The 25,015-nt window shown below is 41.6% G+C and overlaps 1 protein-coding gene across 6 annotated transcripts in view; it reads left to right on the top strand.

Annotated features, from left to right (window-relative positions):
* The window catches only part of LOC148873593 (coiled-coil protein), a 73,059-nt gene that overhangs the window by 29,603 nt on the left and 18,441 nt on the right, over nt 1-25,015 (top strand). For all 6 annotated transcript variants that reach the window (XR_016104814.1, XM_088963685.1, XM_088963687.1 and 3 more), the window contains one exon: nt 10,246-10,425. Coding sequence is in view for 5 of the 6 variants with exons in the window: in XM_088963685.1 (XP_088819811.1) it covers nt 10,246-10,425 (180 nt within the window). In the remaining variant the exon portion in view is untranslated. The remainder of the gene's footprint in view (nt 1-10,245; nt 10,426-25,015) is intronic.

Genomic DNA, 25,015 nt, shown 5'->3' with positions numbered 1-25,015 from the left:
CAAAACAAAATTCCAACGATTGAAATCAACTGTCGGCAGTTTGGTTTCCATCAGAGAGAGTGCATTCCCGATCATTACCCTTTGTCCGACAAAGTGGCTGATTCTGTCACTATGATCACCCACTCAGATGAATTCTCAAACTGCCCCAACATACCCAGGTTTTGATCCCCTCTAAGGATCTCACTGAATGGCATATCAAAGGCAGCCTGATCCAACACCTAGTGAAATGTCATAATCGAGTCTAGGGGTTAGGTGTAACTTTCCAGTTTTGCCCATCTATCTCCAAGGTCCAGGGCAATACTGGAAATCTGGTCCGGTTCAAGGATTCAAGTAATCCCATACTGCATGTGCCTCGGGTCTTACCCTGATGGCTGAGACAGGTCATCCCAACACTTGGTGGCACACCAGTATCAGCCTTGGCAGGATAAATCTCCCCAGACTTATCCAACGGCTGTGAACATTTAAAACTAACATGAGTCTCTATAAATGTCCAGTTTTAGGGTTTTACACAGAATTAAACTAAACAACATGAATCAAACATGCACTTTATTTATTTCCACTAAATAACAAAAGTACATCAAATCAGATTGAAGCTAAGGGCATACACCTTCCTTCCTACTACTGTCTAACATTGGCTTTGATCAACACCTCAGACCTCCACCTTCCTACTACTCTGAACCTTCCCTCGTCCTCCATTCTCCCTCTGATGAAAGAGCTCAAGTAAGCTTCAACTCACCACCAGGAGGTAACCTGTTAGCCATTTTCTCCACCTTTTTCTTCAAACACAGTCCAACTAAGAGGATGCTCCAAGAAATTCGAAATCACATGATCATAAGCCCTCTCTATGAATTTCTCAAATAAACAGGTTTGGAATCCAATTATCCCTTCTGAAGTCAATTTCCTAATATGGGTTATGGCCCTCAACAAATGTCTTTCTAAAGTCAATCTTGTAAGAAGGGGAGTTCAGTTTTCTGATAAAAAAAAAAGAATTCAGTTGACAGAGATCTCTTGTGGTCTGTGTGGTCAGCAGCCTGAAACTACTGAGCATCTGTGTTTATACTGCCCAGGTGTGGCTTCACTTTCTTAGTGCTGTGGGTGTTTGTTGAGTTATGCCAAATTCTGTCAAAGATCTCTTATGCTGCTGGAAGATTAGTGGTTTGAATAAAAAAGATAACTGGTGTGGAAGGCCATCCCCACAGCTGTGCTTTGGGCTATTTGGAATGAAAGAAATAGCAGAATTTTCTGCAACAAAAAGAAAAATTTTGATGAGATTGTGCAGTGTGCAGTCAGCAAGCTGGTGTCTTGGGTTGCTGTTAATCCAGCATTCAATCATGTAAGTATAGTCTAGGAACTCGGCTCAGTCCCTTTGGCAGCTGTAACTTTTGTTATTTCTAGCCATTCCCATAGTGGACTGACTTCTTCTGTAATCTTTCTTCAATTTTCAATAAAATTACCTTACCTTTACAAAAAAGGGGACATGGGTTGAAATAGTGAAAAATTATTTGAGGGTCCATAACTCAACAATGGATAATTTATCAAAAAAAAAAAAAAAGAAATCAACAATGGACATGGCACTAGGCAGAGTGGAATGGCAGAACAGGATTCATGTGGCTGATCCTATATAATTGGGACAATGTTTAATTGAGTTGAGTTAACCTTATAACTTTGCCTTCTAGGCAGAGTGGTCAAACTGAATTGGAAATTTAACAAGATGGCTATAAGATCAACTATTCCATGGTAGAACAATTTGCAACCAAGGAGAAGCACATATATAGTCATTGCCACTGAGATGAGGATGCTAAGAAGCCTAAGATGGATAAGTGATTTGAGAGTGATTAAATTAGAAATGGGTGCCGGTGAAACTTGACGAATGTCAGTGAATTGGTGATTAAATTAGCAAAACATGGGTTTTCAAGAGAAATCACTCGATGAATGCTGATGAAACTCGACGGTGGTGACCGGTGAAACTTGACGATTGCTAGAGGGTACTGGCAGAAAACAATGGCAGATGGTGGGGATGTCCGACAAAAACCGACGACGCCATCATCCGTTCTTCTGCAGATTCAGAGAGCTCATTAAACCTAAGGGAAGAGAAGGGGGATTGTTGAACCTCCAACAATGGCCGTTAGGGGGGGCAGTAAAAGTTAAGGCAAATCTCACAACTGTTTTCTAGGAATTGGATGGGGGGAAGGTGAAGGAGAGATTGAACTTCCTACAAGCCTGCTTAGTGGGATCATTCGATTGGAAGGGTTTTGAGGTAGACGAAATCTAAGCTTGGGTTAACAGAGCATGGAGGGGTTCTTAGGGAGTCGAAATGAGGTGGTTAGATGGTGAAAGGTGGTTGTTCACTTTCTCTTCCAAGGAAGATGCTCAAAGAACTCTAAATACTAGTTTCTGATGCTGCAACAGAGCCCTGGTCCACCTTGAGCCTTGGCCAGAGAACGAAGGGGTTTGGTGGAAGGAGGAAGATATTGGAGGTGAAATTTGGATAAGAGTTTTTGGCTTGCCATTGCATCTGTGGTGCAACAAAGTTGTCCAGAAAATAGGAGACCTCTGCGGAGGTTTTGTGGAGATAGATGAAGGCAAAGCTTACAAGGACTTCTTTGAGTGTATCAGACTCAAGGTCCGCTGGAATGGAATCCCTCAGTCCATAAATCTAGTGGTTGAGGAGGAGATGCAAGTCATCATTATTTGGCCGGAAATTAGAACAGAGAAAATGACGCCGATAGATTTTCAGGAAGCGGTTTGGGTAGGTGTGGATCTGGTGCAAAAGGCACTAGCAAGGAGGTTGATTGAAGAGGAAGTGGGAGCAGTGATGGCAAACCCAGAAAAAGTGGCTAATAGGGAGGGAGTTTTGATAGCTCAAAAGGGGGATTTGTAAGGGTCCACATCGGTTGCTGGAGTTTTTGAGGAGGGGTGATGGATGGTGGTAGAACGAAGGAAAGGAAGAAGACGAAATTTAAACCGTAGAAATCAAAAGGGATCTAATGGTTGCGGTGGGTTTGGGCCTAAAAAAGGATAGAAGTCAGATCGTTTTCAAATTTCAAATATAACGCTTCCCAATGTGATTAACGAAGACCTCATTGACAAGCTAGCTGATGCGGTAGTGTCCTGCTTAAACTCCAAAGTAGCTAAGTCGCCTGTGGGCCTCGTGGGCTTTAGTAATGAATGTGGTAAAGGAAAGAATTTGGACCCCAACCCACTGCGATTCAAAAGCCCAGTTAAGAATCCAAAGGCTGGGTGCAGGCCTTGATGTGGGGAGGGCAAAGGGAAAAGGCAAAGCCCAGTTAGAACTTAAGTCATCGTCTTCTTCAGAGTACGAGGGATCTGAGTTTGGAGAAGGCTTGAGCTTCTCAGATCTTTGGAGTGAAGAAGGGAGGCACGGGAGTGAGAAGGAAAAGGAGCTTCACATTGAGAAAGAGATACCTCAACCGGGTCTTCCCGCAATGGTTAACTTAGAAGGTGAGCAATCTCCGTGTACCAGTTAGTTAGAAGGGGTTTCAATCGAAGGAGAGCGGCGAGTTGCAGTCAGGGACGGAGTCCCAAGGATGGATATCATTGAGAAGAGGAGTTGTACAAATGATGAAGAAGTCCTCTCTTCCTCCATTTTAGAAAAGCAGGAGGCCTTGGCATTAGCTGTTGCTGTATCTGAAGATAACGGTGAGTTTGAAGGCTTTCCATCTCTAGCTGAAACACAAATGTAGCAGGTGCCAGAACCACTTGCAGTAGTCCTCCCAGCTAGCAAGGCCCAACAGGCTTGACCTCAACAAGTAAATTTGAGGTACATATCACAACGAAGTTTCAAATTGGGTTTTGTCAGTTTCTCAGTTTCAGGGAATTCTTAGAGGTATCTTTTAACGGGCTAGAAGAAGAGACAAAAGCCCTCTTTATGGCCATTGAAAATAGATTTTAGGTCGAAAAGGGAAAGAAAAATAGAAGACAGTCGAAGGAGTTGCTGAGGCTTGCTTGGGGATTAAATGACAGTGTGGGAAGCGCGAGGAAAAGTAATAACTCTTCAAGATATCAGTAATGGAATCCTTGAATTTAATCACTTGGAATGTTAGGGGCCTAGGGTCAGGCAGAAGGAGGATGGTAATTGGGGGTTTCTTAAGGTACAAGAAGCCATATTTTTTGCTATTACAGGAAACGAAACTACAGAAGTTAACCTTTAGAGTTGTGAGAAGCATTTGGGGTTTCAATCCTTGTGATTGGATTGAACTCCCAGCTATAAACACTGCAAGAGGAGTAGCACTTATTTGGAACAACAATTCCTTCAAGCTGCTTGACAAGCATGTGGGAGCTTTCTCCATTTCAGCTAGGTTTCTGTGGGAAGCAAATAATTTGCAGTTTACAGTGTCAGGGGTATATGGGCCAGTTAAGTCCAGTTTAAAAGAAGATCTATGGAAAGAGTTAGACTATGTTAGAGGAAGGTGGGGAGGACCTTGGGTGTTAGGGGGAGACTTTAATACAATAGTTAGTCCACTCGACAAAAAAGGATGTGCCAGGTTAAATAGAAGTATGAAATCCTTTGCGGGTTTCATCCAAAGGTGGGATTTGATAAACTTGCCTCTTTTGGGGGCAAAGTACACTTGGACAAACAACCAGGAAGAGCCATCTCTAGTCAGGCTGGACAGATTTCTGATCTCCTCTGAGTGGTAGGAGATTTTTCACAATTCAAGCCAGGAAGCACTGCCAAGGATGGTGTTAGACCACATACCTCTCCTTCTAAGCACTGGAGGTCTGAAAAGGAACCCACACCCTTTCAGATTGGAACATTATTGGCTGGATCCAGAGGACTTAGAGGCAAATGTAAAGAGGTGGTGGTCCGAGTTCTCAGTTGAAGGTTCAGCAAGCCATGTATTTTTTAAAAAACTCAATGGACTGAAAGGAAAGATCAAGGCATGGAAAAAGGAAAAGTGGAGGAGTGATGAGGAAAAAAGGGAAGAATGTCTGAAAATCATTGCGGATTTTGATGTGGAGGAAGAAGGTGGGCTGTTGGATGAGGACAAAAGAAAGAAAAGGACTACAGCTAAAAAGTTGTATGACTCCCTAATGTACCAAAATGAAGTAAAATGGAGACAGAGGTCAAGAGCAATGTGGCTGAAAGAGGGGGGCAACAACACTGCTTTTTTCCACAAGATGGCCAATGCAAGAAGGATCAACTCCAAAAAAAAAGGCTGGAAATCGAAGGTCGAATATTTGAAGAAGAAAAAGACTTAGCAGACTCCTTTGTAGGCTTTCACAAAAACCTCTTCAAAGAACCTTTCAAGAAAAGACCAAAACTGGATGGTTTATGGTTTGATTTCTTGTCAGATCAACAGGCATCAGATTTGGAGAAGCCCTTTTCAGAAGAGGAGGTAAAGAAGGCTTTAGATGAATTGGAAGGGGAAAAGGCTCCGGCCCCTGATGGTTTCACTTTATTATTCTTTAAGAAGTTTTGGGAGCTTCTTAAGGGTGATGTTTTAAAAGTTTTTGAGGAAAAAGAAGGCTGAATGGGGTGCCGAATCTGAGTACACAAGAGGGCACCCTGTTAATCAGATATACTGCCGCGAGAACTGCATCACCCCAAAAATGAACCGGAACTGTGGCTGTGATCATCATGCTTCTTGCCGTCTCAACGATGTGTATGTTCTTCCTCTCTGCAACACCATTCTGCTGTGGACTATAGGAGCAACTGCTTTGATGGACAACACCATACTCCAACAGATATGAGGCAAGATGTCTCTCAAAATATTCCCTAGCATTATCAGATCTGAACATCTTTTTTCTCGTCCCAAACCGTGTTAGTACCATCTGGTGGAATTGCCTCACCAAGTATGGTACTTCATCGCGTGATTTTATCAGGTAAATCCAGGAATATCGAGAGAAATCATCCACAAACAGGAGAAAATAGCGATAGCCTCCCATAGAGGGAACATGATAAGGGCCCCACACATCCGAATGAATAACATCAAAGGGAGAAGAACATCTTTTATTACTAGGTTTAAAAGAGTGTCTACAATGCTTTCCAAGTTCACAACCCTCACACTTCAAACTTGACAGACTCACAGACTCAAACAGTTTTGGAAACAAACAACTCAAAGAAGAAAAGGATAAATGACCCAGATGGTTGTGCAAAAGCATAATCTGACCCACAGATTTTGACTCACTGTCTCTGCAAACATGATGGCTTTGGTGAAGAGGAGCATCCAGGAGGTAGATTCCATTCACTTCACGACCACTCCTAATCGTCATCTTTGAATCCAGATCTTGCAAAATACAACGTCCAGGAGAAAAAATTACTGAGCAGTTCAGATTCTTAGTCAAACTACTAACAGATAACAAATTAGTGCTCAATCTAGGAACATGGAGGACAGAGGGTAAACAAATAGAATCATTAATCTTGATAGATCCCTTCCCAGCAATAGGAACATGGGATCCATCAGCTGTGGAGACCTTATCTCTGCCAGAACAGAGCTGATAAGAGGAGAAAATAGTGGAGCAATGGGTCATATGCTCTGAGGCTCCAGAGTCTATAATCCGAGGAGATCTCTCCTTACCTGAAGCAGAAACATAGTTTGTAGTGACATGTGAACTACCTGTGTGGGCAAAGGAGGTAGAGTGAGCTCCACCTGTGCTACCTGTACCTTGTTGTCCGCTTACGGCTGAACTGGAACTAGCTGTATCCCTCTGATTCAGAAGTAACCCAAACCTCTCAAGCTTGGCCCTTACTGCAGCAGCTGCAACGGACTCCAAAGCAGCTGTAGTAGGGGGGCCGGAGTATCACCAGTAACTGCCATGTGCGCATTTCCTTTCTTATTCTTCAATCTGGTCGGCACAAGATGTGGGTGAAGCTTCCAACAAGTATCTCTTGTATGCTTAGGCTTCTTATAGTAGTCACAGACCAAGTCCCTTTTGTCTTCCTTTTTGTTTTCATTGCCATTCTGTTTAGATTTCACAGCACTTACCATAGCAGATTGATCAGAACTGAGATTTTTCATCATTACATCCCTCTTGCACTCCTCTCCTGACACAAAGGCATATGCTTGGGAGAGAGTGACACTGCCCCTAGAAAGAAGATGTTGTCGTGCAATGTCATACTCAGGGTTAAGGCCAACAAGGAATTCAAACACCCTATACTTCTCTAAATGTCTTTGATAGGTAGCTGCATCCTTGGTGGTTTCCCAAGCAAAGGTCTCTAGATGGTCGATCTCTTGCCACAGGGTCTTAAGGACTGAAAAATAGGTTACAACAGGTCTATCTCCCTGCCTTGTGACAATAATTTGATTTCTCAGTTGATAAGCCCTAGCAACATTCTCCCTTTGTGAATAGGTTTCTACAACCCCATCCCATATCTCCTTAGTAGTGTTTGCCCATAAAAAAATTGTACTTATATGTGGCAACATAGAATTACACAACCATGTCATTACCATATAATTTTCCTGTACCCATCAGGAGTTGCTAGTTTCGGGTTTTACCTCTTCACCAGTAATATACCCCAATTTTCCACGAGCCCCAATGGCCATCTTTGCAGATTGGGGCCATTCCAAGTAGTTTTTACCATCCAACCTAACTGTAGTAATGGTCCCATTTCCGAAGGGGTCTCCAGTACCTCCTCCCACTGGTCCCATTTCATTCTCGGGCTTATATTCAACTTTGTGTTCCTCCATGTTTCTCAAAAGAGGTACAGAAAACAACCAAAAAATGCAGCAAGAACAAACAGAATACCTTCTGGAACCAACGACACTCCTTTGGTGTCCTGGAATTTGAATCGCCCCTTACAAAAAACCCAGAGGAACCCTAAAAAATTAGGGCACCACTACCTAGGTCAAAATTGAAGAGTCCAACAAAATCAAGACTCTTCCCCTTTCTCCAGTTTTTCCTGATTCTGATGAGAAACCCTAGACCAGCTACAGGGCATACAGATCCATCAAGAAAATCCAAAAATTGGGCTTACCTGAGAGCTTCGATCAGCCTCTTAAATGTCCATGCAGTCGACCGATCTAGGGCTGCAGGAGTGAATATCTTCAAGAACCTTCAACCTGCTCTGATACCAAGTAGAAAGCCTTATGTGCTGATTCGGCCAAGCTTCTTGTGAAAGGAAGAGGAGAAAGTTGGGGGTTTCAGCAATAGACAGAGGAAAGGGAAGAAAAGGAGAAGAAGGTCAACTAGGATAGTGATTCATAACCCTAGCCGCCAGCCTTTTATTCTATTTATAATTAACTTAAATATGAGATATTACAAAGATGCCCCTAGTAGGGCGGCAACTCAAACTAAGTACTTACAATTCTTTTAAAAATAAAAACTAATGGGCCCAAGGCCCAACAACTTCTTAATTTAAAAGAAAACAAACTAAACATAAATCGGCCCACTCAACAGGATTAAAGGAATCTGGAGAAATACTTCTCAGTTAAGATGCTGCATCAGGTTCAAAATAGGAGATGGTAGAAGGATCAAATTTTGGCTGGACCCTTGGACTGGGGAAAGCTCCCTCAAAGAGCTATTTCCAACTCTGTTTAATCTGGAAATTGACAAAGAGGTGCTGGTAGTAGTAGCTGATTCTTATGTGCAGAGGGGAGACAACATATGCTGGACCCCCTCTTTCAGAAGGGATTTTAATGATTGGGAGATTCAGAAAGTAGGAAATCTCCTAGCTATGCTCCAAGAGCAGACTCTGAATTTGCAAAGTCAGGATTCAAGGGTGTGTAAGTGGAATAAATCAAGGGAGTTCTCAGTTAAATCCTTCTACAGTTTTTTTAGTAAAAGGAAATCAAGTTCCTTTTTCTAGCCGGGCCATTTGGGGAACAGTGGCACCCTCTATAATCAAATTTTTATTTTTTGGTGGCAGCTTTAGAGAAATGCCTCACAAAAGAGATGCTGCTGAAGAAAGGTTTTATGTGCAATGACTTGAGTTGCAGCCTGTGCAGTGTGGAGATGGAATCAGTTAATCATCTGTTTCTTCATTGCAAGTTTTTAGCATGATTTGGAACTATTTTCTAAAGAACTTAAAGGTAAGCTGGTGTATGCCAGCCTCAGTTAGATTGTGTTTGGAGGCTTGGCACATAGCTGGAATGACAAAGAAGGGGAAATTATGCTGGTCCTCCATTCCTTTGGCTATATTGTGGGCAGTTTGGGCTGAAAGGAGCAGCAGGACCTTTGAACAGAAAGCCTCCTTGGAAGCTGAGGTCATTAACAGGGCTATAGAGCTCCTTAGGAGCTGGTTGTCTATACACACAGGTTTTAAGGAGGACACAAATGATTGTACTTTTTTGAGAGTGGCCTTTTTTTTGAGGTCTTTTTGTAGCAAATTTTGTACAGTTTCTCATTGTACAAATTTTGTAGCAAATTTAGAAATGAGTGCCTTTGTGGGAACTGATATTGCTAGACCAAACAGCTGACATGTTGTGGGGACTTAATGGCTTGGTCAAGTGCATTGAAGACCAAGGAATGCATAAATGAAAATGGCTTGGTGGTAGTTAAGTCCCTAAAAGTAGAAAGATGAAGGCCAAAGGGGATTTGGGTGGAAAGTTGATGTAATGTGATCTTACAGGTGGAGCCTAGGAAAAATGGAGTGGTAGAGTAGAATTCCTCTAGCTGGGCCAAATAATTGGCTGAGAAAAATTGGAGATGGTTTTTGATGCAGAACCAGAAATCTCAAAATATATATAGTATGCTAATAGTTGTTTTTTTTTTTCATTTCGGTCTTATTAACAATGCCTCAGAAACTTCAACTAGACTTTGTTAATTAACACTACTGCACTAGACAGTTCTATATACAGAGCACTTAACTTTCCATGTTCACTTGAAACCATCAATGTGATTCAAATTTTGACGTTCTTAATGGCTCCATACTCTCCATCAAATTTTTAACTCATCTTGCTGTTGTCAAATATGTTCGTTTCTGGCATGTGCTCTTAAAATTGTTCAGAGTCTCATGATGTTTTCTTCTAACTTCCTTGTAAAGTTGTAATAGTGACATGCAGAAAAGTGAGATGTAAACTGACCATAAAATGAGATGTGAATAATTGATTTCAAGATTTACTGCACCAATTTGTACTTATGAATGTATCTGTTGTACTATTAAACTTCTTTTTTGTGTTGTTTTGGAATTTCCATTTGTTATGGGCTGATTACCGTGTCCTCAACTGGTGAGGAGGTGTTTTATCTTGATCTTGATGTGTTGCTAATACCTGAACTCTTCACATGATAACTTACATATTTTTTCTGATATATTTCTTATACAAGATTCTTCTGGATCATATGCAGCTAAGATCTCATCTAAATGAGATGCAAATCCAGCTGGAGAGTCTTATGTGGGATAAGAAAGAACTTGAAGAACAGTTGCAGCTAGCTATTAGGGATAGTGCAGTTGTGGAATCAATATTAGGAGAACTTGAAGAGGAGCACGAAAAAGCTGTTGCCAAAATTGAACTCCTAGAGAATGAGGTAATGATTTCAATCCTTCTACAAGTCGGAACATTTTGCCTTTTTTATGTTTTTTTAATGGGGTCTGGAGTCTGGACTCATCCAGTGACTTGAGAAACTCTAGATTTTCAAGAACTTAGGTGTCTTGCTATTTTAGTGTTAACTAATATCAAATGTTGTGAATGATATAAATTTTGTAATTTTAATTTGAATACATGCATTTTTAATTTTGAAAATTTTAATATTTTTTCATCTCAAGGGACCGTGATATTTGAAGGTGACAATGAGGTGAGTCAAGCCACTGTTAATTACTATAAATACCTATTCTCAAATGAGGGATACTCTAGAGCTTGGCTGGATGGGTTATAATTCAATCAAATCACAATGAAGTATGATTGATCAGAGAGGGGCTTCATGGAGGAGGGATAGTGGGACTTGCAAGGTTTAAATGGTTCAAGTCCTTGGGGTGGATGGATTCCCTATGTCTTTCTTTAAAAAGTGTTTACACATGATCAAGGTTGATTTTATGAGGATTATGGATGTTTTTATAAGTAATCCTAGAGGCTGGTGATGAATGCTTTTTGGGGAATCCAGGTATATTGGGCATTGGTGGGGTGATCAGAGACAACAGTGGAGCTGTGACGACACTTTTTTCAGGTCCCATAGGCCATGGGGACTCCACAATAGCTGTGAGATGATGGTTGTTCTACAAGGATTACAACTGAGTAAAAGACTTGAGTAACATAGAAGTGGAAAGAGATTCTAAAAATATAGTGGGGTGGATAAGGAAAAATAGTGAAGGGACTTGGCATTGTGGGCGCATTTTTAGAGGAATAAGTGGAGTGTGGAAATGGGAAAGCCCACTATGCAGCATGGATAGTTACACCAAATTGAGATAAAGGAGACTGAATTGCAAATTGAATGGTTGCAGTCAGGTTGTTTGGGAGCCAGGACACAGAGAAAGTTGATAAGGGAAATCCTTAGCATAACAAGGGAGATCGGTGCTTGTTTCAAGTGGACAAGAAGGTCAGATAATGGACTAGCTGATACCTTAACCAAACAAGGGACTGTGAGAGAAAATTTGTTCTGGGCATTGTTCTAATGAAAGGTTACCTTGGGCTCAACACCCTATGTTGGGTAATGGCCTTATATACATATGCATGTATACTATATTTATATATGCATTTATCAATGGCGTTTATCCATACTTTCAATCCATTCTACTACTAAATTTAGCCAGAAAACCTAATAAAAATGTTTGTAAAAAAATATTCAAAAATACCTTCAAACTCGTTCAACCTGCCTGAGCCCAAGTTTTGTTGGGTTAGGCTCAGCGGGGGGGCCTGTTAGGTAAACTCCAGCTTGACCTAGGGTTGGGCTAGGTTCAAGCCCAAGTTTTGAGTCTTTGGGTGGGTTTGGGTTGATCCTCAACCTGACCCAACATGCCTGAGTTGCACCACCATGTTTCTATACTAATTAAACTTGATAATCGGATGCATTTATACTTGACTAAGTTATCCTACCTGTGAACAATTCTTTAATAATCTTTTCAATTTCACTTTTTTTTTGGAAATAGGGGTTCATGTATGGTTCATGCTTATTGGCTCGGCCTCTTCCTCCAAGGGCATGTGATGATCTTATGACCTTGGTGGAGGTAGCTCCACAGGTTCCTAGAATCCATCCTCGAACTGTTCAAGGAATAGCTGAATCTTTGGGTCTTGCAATTTCACTTTATCCATCACTTCTATGTTGAATAGTTTGGATGCACACTTTGCCCGAACTTCTCAAATCCTGGGCCCTAGTAATCTGTTGCAGGCCCACCACTTCCCGTTCCATTGCTGATATGCCTTTCAACACATGCCGGTTGTTGGCCTCCTTGAAATGTAGTGATTAAGTGGCAAAATCCTAGATTATTGGTTCTAGTGTTTGGGACCACTGGGCTTCTGAACCCCCATAACTGCATTGCTTCCTCTAAATGAGAGTAGGAATGAGTCTGCTTGAATGGAAACCTCTTGTGTCTGTATGATGACCTCCTTGTCATTTGCTGCCTGTTAATCTTTCATCATTGGCCACCATCACTTCAACTCTCCAAAGTTTCAAAACCTGAATTGTCAAGTGAGGAAGAATGTAAAACTTTCTTCTTTTTCCTCTTCCACCCTTTATTTTCTTCTTTTCCTAGGACAAAAATAGGGGCTGAGCCCCTATATTTTCTGAAATTTCTTTTCTTTTTTTCCCTTCTCATGAATATGTTGATTTTTTATGTTACAAAGTTTATACTTGTATAATGGAGATTATAGATAATTACAAGTGAAAGATGGTTGCTAGTTGCTGAGGAACCTAGGGAATTACCCAAGGATTCATGATTTTTATAAAAAAAGTCCGTTGCCTAGGTGACTCCTAGGCAATAAGTTTCCCCCCTTGTCATGTAGCCTCACCTTGGTGCCTTGAAACTATGGCCTTGAATATCCAGCTGGTGGGATTCTTCCCATAAAAAAGGGAAAGTTTAGCTCCATAGTGCATGTTTGGATTCCAATGTATTGGCCAAAATCATGGTTAGATTCAACTAGTTTATCGATTCTGGTCACTAAAGCTCACTTGTAAACCCTCAATCTGCTTGAGGATTCTTTCTAACATTTCCTCATGTTGCCATGAGGTGTCTTGCAGATCTAACTGGGATGACTGTAATGCATTAATATCTTTGTCCAACTATGCTGCACTAGTTTCCTCTGCCATTCCCAGATCAAGTTGCTCTTTTACCATCTTAATAGGTATCAAATGGGACTAGGACTTCTTCCCTTTAACTATGGAGTTCAGCTGGATTGACATTGCTATAGAGGAAATGAAGATGGTTATCTCGTAGCGGGAGATAGCACTGAAAGTAGAAAATAAAGAGAAGATCAATGTGTTTGTTCACTTTTAATAACAATTCTAAATACATGAGTTAGCTAGCTTAATCTCCTAGAATCAAGTAAAACAAATTCTTATTAATTAGCTCCTAATAACTTGTGAAGCTTCAACATGCACAGTCAAACCCCTGGCTAACTACTTTCTAGACTCAAGACTCCTGTAACTGATTAAGTTAATGTTTTTGTTATTGGAATATGTGGCTGTAGCAAATCAAGCCCACAATTTGCAACCACCATGTGCATGTGTTGGTGGAAGCAAAGTATCTGTATCAGAAGGACAAACTGAGGAGGAGAGTTATTGGCAACGAATATAGGTTTTCTCACTTTGGGTAGGATTTAGGTGATAACATTCCTTTGTCTGGTTGCAGTGTTTGGAAATCCAAGAGGAATTTCTTCAGCATATTGCATATAGGCATGGTGAAGGAGTATACATTCACCTTTGGTTGGATTCCTTGTGTGGGGGAAATCCTCTATCTCATTACTTTCCAAAGCTGTTTCAACTTGCAACAAACAATTATGACACAATGAAAGACCGTTATGATGTGCTAGCTCACCAGGTGATATGCAAGATTGAGAAGGAATGTTAATGATTGGGAAGTAGATGCATTAATATCATTGCTGAGTAGGATCAATAATATGCATATTCAGATGGAAGAGGAGGATGCAAGGGTGTGGAAGATTGATAAGAGAAGCTTATTCATCATTCTATGATTCCATGCTTGTTTCATGAGAGGATGCTTTTCCATGGCGGATCATTTATAATGCCCATGTTCCATTGAAGGTATCATTCTTCATTCTCTTTTTACATGAACTGCTGGTCTGTGCTAAAAGAGAATGTACCGAGGATGATCTGGAGAGAGAGGAAGCCACTATTTACCTAATAGGAGAAGCAGTATAATGGCTGAAAGGATTCATTGATGGGGCTTTGCTCGCTATTAAGAATGACAGGTGGAAAGCACACTGAAACTTTCAAGAAGGTATCAAGTGATTCTAAAATACAACCAGAAAGGGTGGTTCTTGGAGGTTCCAGGATTTTTTGTAAGCAATAAATGCAACTTATCTGTCTTCTAGAAGGAAAAAGAAGGTTGGGGATGGAGATTGATGGCACAGAAGATACAAGACTTACTGTGGCTTAAAGAAGGTGAACTGGCTAGTTGCAGAATCCTCATTGCCAATCAAGGAGAACCCTTTGAGAATTCTTTTGAGAGCCTTTGGATTGAAGGAGCGCTTGAGAACTGTGTGCTAGAGGAAGTCCAGCAACACCTTTCGGTTGCTAGCCCAAGGTACAAAGGCTGGTATTTGAAAATAATAAAGGAGATTGGGAAAGATGATTGATTTTAAAGGCTGGGAAGAAGGTATCTAATTGGAATGTGATTACAAAGGCTATTACGAGGGAACTCCAAGTAATCTCCCGAGTTTCTATGTTTCCTTTTGATGAAAAAGAGCCATTCTGGATACATGGTCAAATATGGTAAACTTTAGAACTGTGAAGACTGAATTGGGGTAGGAATGGCAACGGGTAGGGTACCCCATTCCCAAACCCACCTATGTATCCCTGACTCCAAACCCGTCCCAAACCCATTTAAAATTTCCTCTCAATTTCCCAAACCCGTCCCGTCCCAAACCCGTTAAACCTGTTCCGACCCGTCCCACCTATTAAACCACCCGACCAAACGTTTTCTACTAAAAAAAAGCTTCTTAATGCTTATATTGTGACTTGAACCCAGATCAATTAATGATAGCGCCAAATCTCTTAACACTACTTTAAGCCACTAAGCCATCTCGCCTTTTATGTTATTTAATGAAATAAAATAGATTTTATTAACTTTTGTGTTCATTAAAACAATCAATACATGTATATGATTAACAATTCCAACTAAAAATTAAAAGAAATAATATTTAAAATTAGCATTTTATAACTCTTGACAGTGTAGCCGGCCAGAGATAGGTGGAAGAGGAGAGAAGAGAAGAGAAGAGAAGAGAAGAGAAGAGAAAAGAAAAGAGAGAGTTTGCAATGCAACAGTACTGGCGGCGCCAGTGTTTATTTAATATATATAGGGCGATAGAAATAACAAGGGAAAAGACCCTTGTGCCCCTGAGTACAATAATAGACATAACAAAAATAAAAAACGAAATAAAAAAACACTTTAATTAGACAAACAGGCCCTAACAACTGCAACTAAGTTATTCTAACATTATTCCAACACTCCCCCTCAAGTTGGAGCATAGATGTCGATCATGCCCAACTTGTCACACAAATCTTTGTGCCGCACATGATGAAGACCTTTGGTGAAGATATCTGCAAGTTGCTCTTCCGAGTTGACATATGGTGTGCACACTTCTCCACTTTCAAGTTTCTCTCTGATAAAATGTTTGTCCACTTCAATGTGTTTCGTCCTATCATGCAGAACTGGATTAGCAACAATATTGATGGCTGCTTTATTGTCACAGTAGAGTGAAATAGGATTGTTTACTGCAAAACCCAGTTCACCTAACAGATTTCTTGTCCACATTATTTCCGCAACCCCATGAGCCATCGCTCTATATTCTGCTTCAGCACTAGATCTAGCCACCACACTTTGTTTTTTGCTTCTCCATGTGACATGGTTTCCTCCTACAAAGGCACAATAACCACTGGTGGACTTTCGGTCATTGACTGCTCCTGCCCAATCTGCATCAGTATATACTTCCACTTTTAAGTGACTGTGTTTCTAGAACAACAAACCAGCCCCAGGAAACTTCTTGAGATATCTCAAGATCCTCTCTGCAGCTTCAAAGTGAGTTGTCATCGGGCTGTGCATGAATTGACTAAGGACACCTACTGCATAGGCAATATCAAGCCTGGTTATAGACAAATACAGAAGTCTCCCAACAAGTCTCTGGAACATCTTTACATCTTTCAAAAACTCTCCCTGACTGTCTCCCAGATGGTGATTAGGTTCAATAGGTGAATCAGATGGTTTTACCCCCAACTTGCCTGTATCTTCTAGTAGATCTAGTACATACTTCCGTTGGGAAATAAAGATGCCCTTGTGAGAGCGGGCAACTTCAATTCCAATGAAGTATCGTAAGGAGCCTAGATCCTTCACCTCAAATTTAGTGGCTAAGAATTTTTTTACCCTCTGGATTTCTGCCTCCCAATCTCCTGTGATCACTATGTCATCCACATACACAATAAGAGCTGCAATTTTACCTTCACCTCTTTTTACAAACAAGGTATGATCTGATTGGCATTGTTTGAATCCCATTTGTTGGACTGCTACATGGAACTTACTAAACCAAGCCCGAGGTGATTGTTTCAATCCATATAGGGACTTTTTAAACCTGCACACCTTTTGTTCACTGCCTCTGGCACAGAACCCTGGGGGTTGGGTCATGTACACCTCCTCTTCCAAGTCACCATTCAAGAAGGCATTCTTGATGTCCAATTGGTGAAGATCCCAGTCAAGATTTGCTGCCAAGGAAAGGAGAATCTGGATGGAGTTCATCTTCGCTACAGGGGCAAAAGTCTCTGCATAGTCCACTCCATATACCTATGTGAAGCCTCTTGCTACCAGTCTATCCTTGTACCTTTCAATAGTTCCATCAGCTTTGTGTTTCACTATGAACACCCACTTGCACCCCACTGGTTCCTTCCCTTCAGGAAGATCTACCAACTCCCACGTACCATTTTTATGTAAAGCATCAATTTCTTCCTGCATTGCATCTGTCCATTCAGGTTTTGACAAAGCTTCTGCCACGGTCTTAGGGATGGGAACACTATCCATAGAGGAGAGGAAGGCACGGTACGAGGGTGAAACATGCTCATAGGACACAAAGTTAAGATAGGATAATTAGTGGTACAAGATCTAACACCCTTTCTCTTAGCAATAGGAATATTAAGATCATTGGGGACATGTGAATCAACATTTAAAGGAGCAATGGGAGCAAATGTACCAGGCTGATGAGACGGATCTGCCTCGGGTGAATCCGATGATGTTGGTTGCATAGTGTCCGGCTCCACGACTCTTGAACTCTGCTAGCTCTTATAACGATGATGGAAAACCCGGAACGGAGGAGGATCGGGTAAAGGAGGTAGTTGAATCTGAGTCGTCGCCTGTTTCTCCTCAACCCTACTCTCCCTCTGAGGAGAAACCGAGAAGAACGGTTGAATCTCAAAGAATGAGACATCAATGGAAACATAGTACTTACGGGCAATGGGATCATAGCAACGATACCCCTTTTGAGATGAGGGGTAGCCAAGAAAAACACAAGGAATAGCCCGAGGGTCAAGTTTACCACGAGTAGGTGATAGGTTGTGGACAAAACAACGACACCCAAAGACACGCATCGGAATGGTGGACAGCGGGGCTGTAGGGAACAGGAGCTGATGTGGGGCCTTATACTCTAGTAGCTGGTGGACAGCGGGACTCGGTCGCCACTAGACTAGCATTATTCTCCAACACGTAGAGACCATCCACCATGCTTCCTCTACCAATCGTCTTCCCCGAGGTCAAATCCTGAAACACACATGAAGACGGAAAAAAGGTGACTGAGCAGTTCAAAGAGTGAGTAATACTACTAATGGACAACAAATTAATAGGTAATTTCGGAACATGTAGGACATTTGGTAGAGTAAGGCCAAGTGGGAGAGATATGGTGCCTTGGCCAGCTATGGTAGAAAAGGAACCATCAGCCTGTCTTACCTTATCTCTCCTAGAGAGAAGGTTATATGTCTGGAACAAATTTGACTTACCGGTCATGTGATTTGAGGCTCCGGAGTCAATAATCCAAGGTGAATCAGTAATATGAGATGACACATGGAAGGCTGTGGCATTACCTGATGTAGACGCAAATGAGGTAGGAGTAGGCCCATAATCCACCTGGCGGAGAGTCCTACCATACAATTCCAAATGTTCACGGAAGGAATTGATAATATCTTCCTTAGGGTCAGAACCGGGATGTCTCTCCTGAGTTACGGAAGGACTAGTCTTTGTTGATGCCAGATTAGCTGAGTTATACCTTCTTTGGTTCTGCTGGCCTGTTTTCTTGCCCTGATCCGGTGCTGACTTCTCACCCAAATGGGCACAGGATTTGGGTAAGAAGTCAACACCTTATCAGGGCAGGAAACCAAGTCAGCAGAATCAAAAAAAGTATAACTCAGCTAATATGGCATCGCCAGAGACTAGTCCATTGGTAACTCAGGAGAGGCATCCCAATACTGACCCTGAGGAAGAAATTATCAACTCCTTCCATGACCATTTGAAATTGTATGGTAGGACTCTCCGCCAAATGGATTCTGGTCCTACTCCCTCTACCTCTTTCGTGTCTACATCAAGTAACGTTGCACTGCCTTCCATGTGTCATCTCATACCACTGATTCTCCTTAGGTTATTGACTCCGGAGCTTCAAACCACATGACCGGTAAGTCAAATTTACTTCAGACATATAACCTTACCTCTGAGAGAGATAAGGTGAGACTAGCTGATGGTTCTTTCTCTACCATAGCTGGCCAAGGTACCATACCTCTCCAACTCAGCCTTACCCTTTCTAATGTACAACACGTTCCAAAATTAACAATAAATTTGTTGTCCGTTAGTAGTATAACTCACTCCTTGAACTGTTCAATCACTTTTTTTCCGTCTTCATGTGTGTTTTAGGATTTGGCCTCGGGGAAGACGATTGGCAAAGGAAGAATGGTGGATTGTCTCTACGTGTTGGAGAATAAAGCAGGTCTTGTGGCTATAGAGTCCATGAGTTTGTCCAGTGAGACTCAAGCCTATTTATGGCATAGTCGTCTTGGTCATCTTTCTTTTGAGTCATTAAAAGTTATGTTCCCAAAGTTGTTTGAGTCCTTGTCAGTGAGTTAGTTACAATGTCAAACATGTCAATTGAGTAAACATTGTCGAAGTTCTTTACCTTTGAGAAATAAAAGATCTGAATTTCCATTTCATATTGTTTATTCTAATGTTTGGGGCCCTGTTACTCTACCCCCTGAGGCTGGATATAAGTACTTCATTACCTTGATTGATGATTACTCTAGATACACTTGGGTTTACCCTGTGTGATCTAGAGATAAAGTGCCAAAAATTGTAAAAGACTTTCAATGCATGCTGTTCAATCAGTTCCAAACTGAAATCCATATCTTCCAGTCGGACAATGCGAAGGAATACTTCCATACTGATCTCACGGAGTTTTTTGCTTCAAGTGGGTCACTTCAGCGAACCTCTTGTGCCAGGACACCCAACAAAATGGTGTTGCTGAACGAAAGAATCGTCACCTTCTCGAAGTAGCTTGTGGCTTATTAATTCACATGAATGTGCCAAAACGTTTTTGGATGGATGCAGTTTTGTGTGCTACATACATCATCAACCGTATGCCATCTCGGTTAGTAGAGCATAAGGCCCCACATCAGCTTCTGTTTCCTACAGTTCCGTTGTCCACGATTCCGATGTGTGTTTTTGGGTGTCGTTGCTTTACTACTCGAGGTAAGCTTGATCCTCGGGCTATTCCTTGTGTTTTCCTTGGTTACCCTTTATCTCAAAAGGGGTATCGTTGTTATGATCCTACAGTTTCTTCTCGGTTTCTCCTTAGAGGGAGAGTAGGGTTGAGGAGAAACAGGCGGTTCAAACTCAACTACCTCCTTTACCTGATCCTCCTCCATTCCGGGTCTTTCATCGTCGCCATAAAAGCCAGCAGAGTTCAAGAGCCGCGGAACCTGACACCATGCAACCAACATCATCGGATTCACCAGAGGCAGAGAGGATCCTTAGATACCTCAAGAAGTTTCCCGAAGCTGGTTTGTTGTTCCAAAAACATGGTCACTTAAAGGTGGAAGTATATACTAATGCTGATTGGGCAGGAGCAATTAATGACCGAAAGTCTACCAGTGGGTATTGTGCCTTTGTAGGAGGAAACCTGGTCACATGAAGAGGTAAAAAACTAAGTGTGGTGGCTAGATGTAGTGCTGAAGTAGAATATAGAGCGATGTCTCATGGGGTTGCTGAAATCATGTGGATAAGAAATCTGTTAGGTGAACTGGGTTTTGCAGTGAGCAATCCTATGTCACTCTACTGTGACAATAAAGTTGCCATCAATATTGCCGCTAATCCAGTCTTGCATGATAGGACGAAACACATTGAAGTGGAGAAGTATTTTATTAGAGAGAAACTTGTAAATGGAGAAGTGTGTACTCCATATGTCAGCTCAGAAGAACAACTTGCAGATATTTTCACCAAAGGTCTTCATCATGTGCGGCACAATGATTTGTGTTAGAAGTTGGGCATGATTGACATCTATGCTCCAACTTGAGGGGGAGTGTTGAAATAATTTAGTTATTTGTGTTAGGGTCTGTTTGGCTAGTTAAAACGTTTTTTTTTGTTATTTCTGTTATTGACTCACTTACAACAGGGGCACAAGGGTCTTTTCCCTTCTTATTTTTGCCACCCTATATAATATAATAGAAGTTGGTGCCACCAGCACTGTTCTATTGCTCCAAACCTTTTCTCCTTCCTTTCTTCCTTCTCCTTTTCTCTCTTCTTCCCTTCTCTTCTCTACTTCCTCATATTTCAATCAGATTTATTGCCAAGAGAGCCCTAAAAGAGCACCCCATAGAGCTTGAACAATTCTTTCAATGGAAGCTTTCTTCCACAGAGTGAAAGGCAAGCTGATCAATTTTATCTCAAAAGTTTTGACTTTTACCTCCATCTTATTGCAAGAGAACGACCAATTTTCTAATGAAACCACCCCCAATTAGGGATTGAAATTTCGTTGGAATTTTCGGGTATCCAACCTGCCCGATCCTAATAGGACTCGTTTATCAAAACCCTATAGGGTTTGCGACGGGTTTGGCTTTTGACTTTAGGCTATCCAATACTCGATACCCGGGATGCATAAATATGAACATATTATATTATATATCATGCACAAATTTATAAATTTTAAGTACTAAGATAATTATTCTATTATTAATATTTTATTTGTATAAATTTTTTGGGATAAAAATCATCATTTGATGTAAATTTGGATTTGATAGATTGTTTATTTCATTTAGTTATTGTTGGAATAATGTTAGAATAACTTAGTTGCAGTTGTTAGGGTCTATTTGTCTAATTAAAGTGTTTTTTTGTTTCGTTTTTTATTTCTGTTATGTCTGTTATTGTACTCAGGGGCACAGGGGTCTTTTCCCTTGTTATTTTTGTCGCCCTATATATATTAAATAAACACTGGTGCCGCCAGTACTGTTGCATTGCAAACTCTCTCTTTTCTTTTCTTTTCTCTTCTCTTCTCTTCTCTTCTCTCCTCTTCCACCTATCTCTGGACGGCTACACTGTCAAGATGGTATCAGAGCAGGAATACTGATTAAAAGAGAGCAGACCGATCAACCCTAGTGTAAAGAGAAGATCGATCAACCCTATTGATTAGTGGAACAGGCTAGCAGAAAGGAAATCTGATTCTGGACTACAGAATAGCTACGACTGGTACAGTTCTTCCTCTATTTTTCTCCTCTTTACTCTCCTTGATCATGGGCCGAGTGAAAACCCTATGAATCTGGGGCGGCTGAATGCTATCGAACCTGTGTAACCCTAGTTGTATTGGATGGTGTGATCCTGTTGATGTGTTAAGACAACTATAGGTCAATGCTGACCTGTCTTCTCAATGGTTTGAGTTGACTATAAGCAAGAAGGATCTCTCCTGCTGATTAGTGGCTGTTAGCCATTCTAGAATTCTGATAGGCAGGTCTGAAACTGCCGATTATTACCTCAGTTTTGTCCAGAATTTGGTACGGTTTGTGCACGATCTGGTTGGTAAACCCTAGTGTGTGGGTGTGAACTGAGTGGAACATTGCTTTGTGGAGTAAGGAGGGGTCCTAAATCCAGTGTTTGGGACTGAGTAACTGCTTGACCATGTCGACTGAGAATTTTGCTACTTCAGAAATCTCAGGGAGCCACAATGGAGTGAGTGGGGGAATGGATATGAGCTTTCCCATGGTTGTCATTTCCTTTGATGGTCTAAATTACCTTGAGTGGTCTAGGGGGATAAAACTCTACATCACTGCTAAGGGGCGAATAGGATACATCAATGGGAGAGTAAAGAAACCGAAGTATGGAAGTGCTGAGCATGATAGGTGGGACCAAGAGAACAGTATGGTGATGTCTTGGCTCTTGATTTCAATGCTGCCACAAGTAAGGAAGACCTTTATGTGGGCTGAAACTGCTTGTGAAACATGGGAACAAGCAAAGTCCACTTATTCAGAACAGAGACACTATGCCAAGATATATCAACTACAAGCTGAATCTTCTACTTGCAAGCAGGGGGAGAGGAGTCTCTCGATGTACTATTCTGATTTGACATCAATATGGAAAGAACTTGATCACTATCAGAAAGTGAATTGGAAGTGTGATGAAGATGCTAAAGCCTATAAGTCACTTGTATCACATCAACGTGTGTTTGCCTTTCTCCTAGGGCTGAATCAGTCATATGAGTCCATCAGGGTACAGATCTTGGGTAGTAAAGACTTGCCATCAGTCCAGGAGGTGTATGCCTTGGTGCAGTAAGAAGAAAGCAGAAGTGTGATGAATGGTGTAGAAGGGGAGTTAGTTGCCCTAGCAGTCCGGGGAAATTCAGATACAAATGTCGGAGGTGGTTTTAAAAGGGGTGACACTCATAAAAAAACAGAAGATAAAAGCAAGCTTTGGTGTACTCACTGCCAAAAAACACGACACACAAAAGATACATGCTGCGATCTCCATGGAAAACCTAAATGGGCACAAGATTTGGGTAAGAAGTCAGCACCGGATCAGGGCAAGAAACCAGGCCAACAGAATCAAAGAAGGTATAACTCAGCTAATCTGGCATCGACAGAGACTAGTCCTTCCGTAACTCAGGAGAGACATCCCGGTTCTGACCCTAAGGAAGATATTATCAATTCCTTCCGTGAACATTTGGAATTGTATGGTAGGACACTCCACCAGGTGGATTCTGGGCCTATTCCTTCTACCTCATTTGCATCTACATCAGGTAATGCCACAGCCTTCCATGTGTCATCTCATACTACTGATTCACCTTGGATTATTGACTCCGGAGCCTCAAATCACATGACCGGTAAGTCAAATTTGTTCCAGACATATAACCTTCTCTCTGGGAGAGATAAGGTAAGACAGGCTGATGGTTCCTTTTCTACCATAGCTGGCCAAGGCACCATATCTCTCCCACTTGGCCTTACTCTACCAAATGTCCTGCATGTTCCGAAATTACCTATTAATTTGTTGTCCATTAGTAGTATTACTCACTCTTTGAACTGCTCAGTCACCTTTTTTCCGTCTTCATGTGTGTTTCAGGATTTGACCTCGGGGAAGACGATTGGTAGAGGAAGCATGGTGGATGGTCTCTACGTGTTGGAGAATAATGCTAGTCTAGTGGCGACCGAGTCCACAAGTTCGGCGAGTGAGAGTCAAGCCTATTTATGGCATAGTCGTTTAGGTCATCTTTCTTTTGAGTCGTTAAAAGTTATGTTCCCAAAGATTTTTGAGTCCTTGTCAGTGAGTCAATTACAGTGTCAAACTTGTCAGTTGAGTAAGCATTGTAGAAGCTCTTTACCTTTAAGAAATAAAAGATCTGAATTTCCATTTCATATTGTTTATTCTGATGTTTGGGGCCCTGTTACTCTACCTACTGCGGCTGGATATAAGTATTTTGTTACGTTGATTGATGATTATTCTCGATACACTTGGGTTTATCCTATGCGATCTCGAGATGAAGTGCCACAAATTGTGAAAGATTTCCAACGCATGGTGTTCACTCAGTTCCAAACGGAAATTCATATTTTCCAGTTGGACAATGCAAAGGAATATTTCCATAGTGATCTCACGAAGTTCTTTAATTCGAGTGGGTCACTTCAGCGAAGCTCTTGTGCCTGGACACCCCAACAAAATGGTGTGGCTGAACGAAAAAATCGTCATCTACTCGAAGTTGCTCGTGGCTTGCTGATTCATATGAATGTGCCAAAACTGTTCTGGATGGATGTAGTATTGTGTGCGACATATATCATCAATCGCATGCCCTCTCAGCTACTAGAGTATAAGGCCCCACATCAGCTCCTGTTCCCTACAGCCCCGCTGTCCACCATTCCGATGCGTGTCTTTGGGTGTCGTTGTTTTGTCCACAACCTATCACCTACTCGTGGTAAACTTGACCCTCGGGCTATTCCTTGTGTTTTTCTTGGCTACCCCTCATCTCAAAAGGGGTATCGTTGCTATGATCCCATTGCCCGTAAGTACTATGTTTCCATTGATGTCTCATTCTTTGAGATTCAACCGTTCTTCTCGGTTTCTCCTCAGGGGGAGAGTAGGGTTGAGGAGAAACAGGCGACGACTCAGATTCAACTAGTGTATTTCAGACTTGTGTCTCATTAGGTACACATAACCATATCGTGAGAAATCATCTGTGAAGGTGATGAAATACACGTGTTGATTTCGTGTCCTAACACTCAAGGGACCACATACATCAGTATGTATTAGGTAAAGTGTGCCTGTACATTTTTCAGGCTTACCGTTAAATGGCCGTTTTGTCATCTTGCCTTGTAGGCAAGGCTCACAGGTGGGAAGATCTTATACAGTTAGAAAATCCAAAGGACCATCCTTTACCAACCTTGTGATTTGGTCAACACTGATGTGGCCAAGTCGATAATGCCACAGACACGTGGGATTAATTGTATCACGGGCTCT

The sequence above is a fragment of the Nelumbo lutea genome, chromosome 1 (assembly GCF_056320005.1).
Source record: "Nelumbo lutea isolate HS-2025 chromosome 1, American lotus-T2T, whole genome shotgun sequence".
Taxonomy (NCBI): domain Eukaryota; kingdom Viridiplantae; phylum Streptophyta; class Magnoliopsida; order Proteales; family Nelumbonaceae; genus Nelumbo; species Nelumbo lutea.
This window is presented reverse-complemented; position numbering and strand designations above follow the sequence as displayed.